The sequence below is a fragment of the Hylobates moloch genome, unplaced genomic scaffold, assembly GCF_009828535.3.
Source record: "Hylobates moloch isolate HMO894 unplaced genomic scaffold, HMol_V3 SCAFFOLD_11, whole genome shotgun sequence".
In the NCBI taxonomy this organism is placed as follows: domain Eukaryota; kingdom Metazoa; phylum Chordata; class Mammalia; order Primates; family Hylobatidae; genus Hylobates; species Hylobates moloch.
Window position 1 is genome coordinate 40,062,260 of NW_026652286.1, and position 9,225 is coordinate 40,071,484.

Below are 9,225 nucleotides of genomic sequence, written 5' to 3' on the forward strand. Positions count from 1 at the left end.
GACAGAGATCTGAGGATGTACCCTGGTGAAGACTGAAGTGTGGAAGGTGAGATGAAGGGGAGGCTGCCAGAAACAGTCCATGAAAACCTTCAACCACCAGAGTTCAGTGTTCTCACCGTGATGCTAAGATGGCCCTTTCTCAGACTGAAGTCACACCTGTGAGTGCCCTCTCTTTGGAAAGGGCCATGTCTGTGCTAACGTTAACCCCAGAATTATTGCATTGGGGGGATTATAGGCCCATAATTAATGCAAGTAAAGAGGTATAAACAGGGAAACAGGACTAGAGAAATTGCACAATATGGCTTCCAGACAAGAAGAGAAGATTTCCTTGATCTGGTCAGTGAAGAACCCAGGAATGGGAGGTCAGACTGTAAAATGAATGGTCCCTCCCTACTGTCTCGGGATCTGTATGACATCATTACTATGCTAATAATGCAAATATATTAACTAAAATGTTAATCAGAAATTGTGGAAGAAGCACTGGAGGCAGGGAATCAATTTAGAGATAATTGCCTTAATCAGAATGAGTCACGAGCCCCTACAAAAAGGGCAGTTGAAGAAACAGTGATGATGGACACCTTTTTGAGAGACACTATAAAAATATGTGGCAGATATATGTTTTACCTGGATCATAATTTCATGTCTCCTATCTATAAGCTATTGGTCAAAGAAAGTCTCACTATCTAAAGAAATGTCTGCTTTCAAAATCCAAGTCTACTGCTTATCTGTTAAGATTTCATTTATAAAAAGAGTGAGCTGAGATTTGTTCAGAGTTTCTTCTGTGCTATGTGGGTTGTATCTCTTAATGGCCAAATACAGGAATCATAATTTTTGCTCTGGCTTAAATAAAAGAAAAATAAATAGAAGCTTTTTGACACTCACATTGCCATTTTCAAAAGTTTAAACATCCGTGGACCACAGCAGATTAGTACCTTTAAAGAAAGTAACCTGAACTGCCTGACTTGTCAACATTACCATTGATTACACATCTATTGGAAATTCCTTTCCCAGATGTTGTTTTATAAGATGGGATTTAGAAAAAATTGATCTTTGAAATATGTCTCTTTGTGTCTCTATTTAATTAGAACTCTGTAATTGGTGATTAGGGGATATCTTATTAGAAGCTGTTTTCTGAGGTATTCTTACCTTGACAAATCCATGTTTAATTTGATTCCAGGCTGGGTGCAGTGGCTCATGCTGTAATCCTAGCACTTTGGGAAGCCCAAGGCGGGCGAATTGCTTGAGCTCAGGAGTTCAAGACCAGCCTGCCCAACATGGTGAAACTCCATCTCTACCAAAAATACAAAAATTAGCTAGATATGGTGGTGCACACCTGTAGTCCCAGCTGCTAGGGAGGCTGAGGCAGGAGAATCGCTTGAACCCAGGAGGAGGAGGTTACAGTGAGCCAAGATGAGATTGCACCACTGTACTCCAGCCTGGGCGACAGAATGAGACTCCATCTCAAAAAAAAAAAAAAAAAATTGACTCCAGCAGATATCCGTATAAATTACACAATTAACTTTGTACATGGAAGTAAGCATTGGCTTTCTATACTTATACAAGCACTTCACTATATAAGTGATACAGTCAATGATAAATAGAATATTAAGCACAAGTGTCTCCCAAATCATTGGTTTAGTTATTTATGGATTATACCTGATTTAATTCAGGAAAACCAATGTGTTCTTGCCATCAATTTCCTCATGGCCTCTTTCACCTCCTTATTCCTGAGACTGTAGATGAGGGGGTTCAGCATGGGAATCACCACCATGTAGATCACAGATGCCACTTTGACCTGATTCGCTGAATAGCTTGACTTGGGCATCACATAAACAAACAAAATGGTCCCATAGAACAAAGTGACTGCAGTGAGGTGGGAAGCGCAGGTGGAGAAAGCCTTCCTCCTTCCCTCAGTAGAGCGCATCTTCAGGATGGAGTGGAGGATGTAGATGTAGGATACGATTATGGTAAACAGCGTGCTGATAAGGACAGATGCAGAGGAGATGGCAGGGGATATTTCAGCAATGTAAACATGGCCACAAGAAAGCTTCAAGAGTGGGAAGAGGTCAGAGAAAAAGTGGTTGATTTTATTTGGACCACAGAAGGACAGGTTCATCAAACAGCCTGTAAAAGATGAAGCATTCATGCATCCGCCCAGGTAGGAGGCTCCCAGTAGGAGGAAGCAGATGATTGGGTGCATTTGGATGGTGTAAAGCAAGGGAGAGCAGATAGCCACATAGCGATCATAGGCCATAGTGGCCAGCAGGAAGCACTCTGTGATTCCAAACATGACATCAGAGCCAAGCTGTGCTATACAGCCCGTGACAGGAATAGTCATTTTCTCTCTTAAGAAACTGATGAGCATGATTGGCGTAACCGATGTGGAATACCCAATGTCCACAAAAGCCAAATGGCTGAGAAAAAAGTACATTGGGGTGTGAATCTGTGGGCTGCTTTGGATTAAGAGGATTATGCTAGTATTTCCCAGTATGGTAACTATATAAACCGCTAGAAAAACCATGAAGAAAATGGCACATAGCATAGGTCTGTTAATCCCAAAATAATGAACTCTATCACTGCTGTATTGTTTTCAGTCTCCATCTATCCATTTAATAGTGCCTATTAAAACCAGACCACAGGAAATTAAGTTGGTTGAAATGACCCCACAGTTAATGTATATGCCTAAATGTCCAGATCTTATTCAATTTTTAATATGGTAACTTTGCCTTATAGAATATTTTGTGCACACAAATTTTCCTTTCAGATTCCAAATTGAGGGATCCAGCTATTTTACCCCCATTTGTATACTTTAGAGTAAGTCTAATCACCATTGCACAGGAGATACATAAAAGGATGTTTACAACAACATTTATTAAAATAACATAAACTGTTAATGTATTAATAAATGTTCATAGAAAAGTCAACTCTAGGCCAGGCATAGTGGCTCATGCCTGTAATCCCAGCACTTTGGGAGGCTGAGGTGGGGTGGTGGATCATTTGAGGTCAGGAGTTCGAGACCAGCCTGGCCAACATGGTGAAACCCCACCTCTACTAAAAATACAAAATTAGTCAGGTGTGGTGGTGGACGCCTATAATCCCAGCTACTCGGGTGGCTGAGGCAGGAGAATCGCTTGAACCCGGGAGGCAGAGGTTGCAGTGAGCTGAGATCGTGCCACTGCACTCCAGCCTGGGGGGTACAGAGCGAAACTACCATCTCAAAAAAAAAAAAAAAAAGTCAACTCTTAATTTTCCATGCCCATCCCAAATGTGTCTTTCTCAGTGCTCTCTATCTCAGTAATCTCAGTAAATGCTTCCTTGAGTTATACAGTTATTTGTGCCTAAAAATTGACTTTGACATCTCTTTCTTTCAGACTTGCTCCTTTTCATAGAGTAAAAAAACCACATCCTTAGTTATAATAATTGACAACAAGAGCTAGATGATGTCTACATTTAAGATGAAGAGGTCAAACAATTTTTATTATTGTTAAAAGCTAAACATCCTACATATTTTGCAAAATATCCCAAGACTTATCTCCTATACCATACCTTGTCATACATATGGGATTGTGTGAAGCAATAAGAAAAACCTAGGTATCATTATGGACTAGGATTAAATGGAAAATGAATGGAACTATTCGGGGATGTTTAGGTACGTTTTAGTTTCACCAGTTCTAACAAGCAGCTATAGAGAAATAAGAAGTGTGGAGTATATGATGGGGGCTGGAAAGTTAAACAGGTAGGGGAAGAAGTAGCCAGATAGAAAAGGTAGGAAGTTATATTGAAAAAAAGATTAATTGGCATTACAAAGTGATGGTCCCTTTGTTCACAATACAGCACATGACAAAGGAAAGGGGAGAATAGATAAGTCATATTCATTCTTTCCTATGACTCTGATCTAAAGACCAATTTGCTTTTTTTCAAGAAAGCCTATGTGAAGAATAATTAAGAAAACATACATACATAAATATCAGCAACCATGCTCTTACCCAAACACATTCTATCAAATTTCATTCAATCTAAATTAACTGAGAATCATGACAACAGTATGCTCTAGTGTAAATAATACTAGGACTGTGTGCCTGAATTATTAAATTCTGGCTTTTTTTATATGTACAAACACCCAAACCAGATAATGAACTTAATATTTTTAAAGAAAATAAATGCATGAAAGACATGAATGTTTTCAAAGTTGAGTATAGTTGCCAGCATGGAAGCAAAGTGAACTGCAGAGACACCATGGACTTTGCAGCCATGCAAACCTGGAATCAGAGTTTTTAGTTCTGCCTCTCACAGTCTATGGAATCACAGGCAGGTTACAAAAACTTTCTGATCTTCTGTTTCCTTACCTATAAAAAGATAATAGTACATACCTCAAATGATTCTTGTGTTAAAATATACAACGTGGGAAAATACCAAGCACTGTTTACACAATAAGTAGATGCTCAATTACTAAACATTTGCTTGAAATAATCAACCTGTTTCTGGTACAGATAAAATAATCAAATATTCCTTAATCCTAAAAAATAAGGAAAAAACCACATCCACATTTTATTTGGACCACAGAAGGACAGGTTCATCAAACAGCCTGTAAAAGATGAAGCATTCATGCATCCGCCCAGGTAGGAGGCTCCCTCGTGATACATTTATTGTAACACTGGAGATAGATTCAAAGGAATTGTTATCATACATCAAGGCCATATTTAAGTGAGGTTTGGGTCATTTGGGATATTATTTACTTCAACTGTAATTACAAATTAATCACTTGTCTTGTTTTGGAAAATTACATTGAGAATCCATTGGGACAAAAAAATTATATGTACACATCTATTGGGACAGTGAAATAACCTGTCCACATGATCATATAAAGGCTTATGAATGAAGTATTTTCTACACACCCAAGGGTTCCATGCATTTTTAAATTCAGTGATTTGAAAAAAAGAAATTACAACATTTTACTATTATTGAAGTTGAGCTTCAGAGCAACATGGTTAATATGGTTGCAGCAATTTGTGCCACTTCTGAAATGTGGCTATATTCAGTGGCCCAAGTTTTAAGGTCACTTATGTTTAGAAATCATCTGGGTTTGCTAGTTTAGTTTACAAACATGTATAGAATAGAATTGCAGTATTATTTTCAGCATGATGAGTAGCATATACTTTTAAAAAATTATTTGTGCTTTCCACATCTTATAGACTTGTTCTAGGACACTTGATACTTGGTGGTGGTACATATTTCTCTCACACACACTCTTCCCTTTCCTCATTGCCCACTTTAATCCACTAATATGTATGCTTTCCAGTAGAACAATGATGCTTACACTAAAGTTTTTTGTGACCCTGTCATACACAGCTGCCACATTGACTGGTAGGTTGCCATGGCACAACTGACTCTCATGGTGTTCCTGAACTAAGCTATATAACAGAACATTCTCTAGGTTGAAGGCCAACTTCCTTTGGTCTTGTCCTTGAAGAGCCTGTAGGTCAGCCCCTCCACATCAGGAGGATCTAACAGCTCAAATGTATATGGATCCAATTTCATTATTTTGCATGTAGCTTTTCAGTTTTATCAGTGCCATTTGTTGAAGAGTTTTTTTTTTTTTTTGTCCCCATTGGCTAGTCATGGCACTCTGCACAAAGATCATTTGAGCATATATGCCTGAGTTTATATCTGGAATCCCTATCTATTCTTTTGGTTTCTGTCCATCTTTATGCCAGAATCATACCATTATAATCACTGTAGCTTTGTATTTTGAAATCATGAAGTGTGATGCCTCCAGCTTTGTTCTTCTTTCTGAAGATTGTTTTGGCTGTTTGGGGTCTTTGGGGTCTTTTATGGTTCCATATGAACTTTGGTATAAATTTTTCAATTTCTGTGAAGAATTCCTTTGGGATTTTGATAGGGATTGCCTTAATATGTAAGGCAATTGTGTAGGATGGACATTTTTAACAATATTAAGACTTCCAATTCATGAACACAAGATGTCTTTTCATTTGTTTTTGTCTTCTAAAATTTCATTCATCAATGTTTTGCATTTTCAGTCTACAAGTTTTTCACTTAGTTAAATTTAAACCTATGTATTTCACTCTTTTTGATGTTTTTGGAAATGGGATGATTTTCCTGATTTCTTCTTCTGATAGTTCATTGTTAGTGTCTAGAAAAGCAATTGAATTTATGTGATGATTTTGTGTTCTGCAAGTTTAATGAATTCGTTTATCAGTTCTGATGGTTTTTTGGTTGAATCTTAATGGTCTTCTACATACAAGATCATGTCATAGGCTTAAAGAGATAATTTTACTCCTTCCTTTTATATTTTAAGCTTTATTTCTTTTCTTGCTTCATTCCTCAGTATTTCCAGTACTATGTTGAGTAAAACTGGTAAAAATGGACATCATTCCCTTGTTCCTAATCTTAGAGAAAATGCTTTTAGTTTCTCACCATTTATTATGATATTAGTTGTGAGTTTATAATATATGGACTTCACTACGTTGAAGTAAATTCTTTCTGTAGCTAATTTGTTGAGAGTTTTTCTCATGAAAGTGTGTTGAATTTTGTTAAATGATTTTTCTGCATCTATTGAGATGATTCTTTTTTATTCATTTGGATTTTCTTTTGTTGTTTTTTGTTTTTCTGAGACAGGGTCTCACTCTCCCCCCCAGGTTGAGTGCAATGGCACCATCACTGGTCTCTGCAGCCTCGGCCTCCTGGTCTCAAGCAATCCTCCCACCTTAGCCTCCCAAGTCACTGGGACTACAGGCATGTGCCACCATGCCCAACTAATTTTTTTATTTTTCTGGAGATGGGGGGGATCTCACTAGGTTGCCCAGGCTGGTCTTGAATTCTGGACTCAAGCAATCTGCCTGCCTCAGATTCTCAAAGTGCTGGGATTATAGGTGTGAGCTAACATGCCCAACTTTTTTTTTTTATGCTTTGGTGTATCACACTGATCAATTTGTGTATTTTGAATCAACCTTGCATGCCAGGGATAAATTCTATTTGTTTATGACATAGAATTTTTTTTTTTTACATTCTCTTTGGATTTATTACACTGAATTTGCATTTTGTTCAAATGTTCTATCTTACAATAATTAAACATAAGATTTTATCATAGTAACCTCCCATTTTCTGGTTCCCTTTGACCACTGAGCCCTCTGTCCAGGAGTCATGTCTTCATTAATGTCACCGTGTGGTACCAGTACCTCCCTAGTCTCAAACTTTTCACCATGTCCGGCTATGTATCGTAAGTTTCTGGGCAGCTTGAAAATTTCTAAGGCCCGGCCAGGCACGGTGGCTCACGCCTGTAAGCCCAGCACTTTGGGAGGCCGAGGTGGGCGGGGTCAGGAGATTGAGACCTTCCTGGCTAATACGGTGAAACCCTGTCTCTACTAAAAATATAAAAAATTAGCCAGGTGTGGTTTTGGTTTTGTTTTTTGTTTTTTGTTTTTTTTTTTTTTTGGGACAAAGTTTCATTCTTGTCACCCAGGCCAGAATACAGTGGCACGATCTCGGCTCACTGCAACCCCCACCTCCCGAGTTCAAGCGATTCTCCTGCCTCAGCCTCCCAAGTAGCTGGGATTACAGGTGCCTGCCACCATGCCCAGCTAATTTTTGTATTTTTAGTAGAGACGGGGTTTCACCATGTTGGCCAGGCTGGTCTGGAACTCCTGATCTCAAATGATCCGCCTGCCTTGGCCTTCCAAAGTGCTGGGATTACAGGCATGAGTCACTGCCCGGCCAGAATTCTTTTTTTCTTTTCTTTCTTTTTAAGTGTTGTTAAATATAGTTTGCTAGGAATTTGTTGAGAATTTTTGCATCTATGTTCATCAGGGACATTGGAATGTAGTTATATTTTCTTGCAGTGTTTTTGTCTGGCTTGGAATCAGGATAATGCTGACCTCATAAAATGAATTTGGAAGTATTCACTCTTCGATTTTCAGAAGAGTTTGAGAAGGATTGGTGTTAATTCTTCTCTAAATATTTGGTAGAATGCACCAGTGAAGTCCAGGTATTTTATTGGTTTGGAAGTTTCTGATTACTGTTTAATCTTCTTACTTATTGGCTCATTCAGATTTTCTGCTTATTTATATTCAGTTTGGGCAAATTGTATAGTTGGTGTATGACTGTTAAAAGTAGTCTCTTAGGATCTGTTTTATTTCTGTGGAATCAGTTATAATGTTTTCTCCTTATTTCTAATCTTACTCATTTGAAACTTCCTTCATTCTTTTCTCAGTCTAGCTAAAGGTTTGTTGTCAGTTTTGTCTACTTTTTTAAAAACCAACTATTAGTTTTGTTGATTTTTTTCCTTTTATTCTGTTTCATATATTTCTGCTCCAATCTTTGTCATTTTCTTCCTTTTGCTAACTATGGGCTTAATTTGTTTTTCTTTTTCTATTTCCTTGAGGTGTAAAGCCAAGTTAATCCAGATCTTCTTTGTCACTATAAAATTCCCTTTTAGTACTGTTTTGGCTGCATCCTATAAGATTTTCTACATTCTGTTTTGTCTTCATTTGTCTCAAGATATTTTTTATTTGTCTTATTGATTTCTTCTTTGACCCACTGGTTATTCAAGAGTGTGCTTTTAATCTCCATTTATTTGTGGATTTTTAAGTTTTCCTTCTGTTACTGATTTCTAGTTTTATCTCATTGTAATCCAAAAAGATACTTGTTAAGATATCAATCTTTTAAAATTTGTTAAAACTTATTTTGTGACCAAACATGAAATAAATCCTGTAGTATGTTTCATGTGCACTTGAGAAAAATATGAATTTTTGATGCTGTTGGTTGGAATGTTTTGTATGTTTGTTAGGAAAATTTGGTGTATAGTGTTGTTCAAGCCTCCTTATTGATTTTCTGTCTAGGTATTCTATCCATTACTGAAGGTGGCTGTTAAAGTCTTCTACTATTATTGTATTAATTTATATTTTAGGTGCTCTGATGTTGTGTGCATGTATTTATAATTGTTATATCTTCCTGATATATTGGACATTTTATTATTATATAAGGACCTCTTTGATTCTTGTAACAGTTTCTGACCCAAAGTCTGATGTAAGTATGGTCAGCCCTGCTCTCTTTTTAAAAAATTTTTAAAATTATTTTAGATTCAGGGGGTATATGTGCAGGTTTGTTACCTGGGTGTATTGCATAATGGTGAAGTTTGGGCTTCTAGTGAACCCATCACCCAAACAGTGAACATTGTATCCAACAGATAATTTTTTAGACCTAATACCT

General features: G+C 37.3%; 1 protein-coding gene across 1 annotated transcript; it reads right to left on the reverse strand.

The window, feature by feature from the left end:
* Positions 1-1,666: 1,666 nt before the first annotated feature.
* LOC116476137 (olfactory receptor 5P4-like) lies at positions 1,667-2,601 on the reverse strand. Its single transcript, XM_032165861.1, is given in 2 exon segments — positions 1,667-2,544; positions 2,547-2,601. Coding segments are annotated over 2 exon segments (933 nt in total).
* Between the last annotated feature and the right edge of the window lie 6,624 nt (positions 2,602-9,225).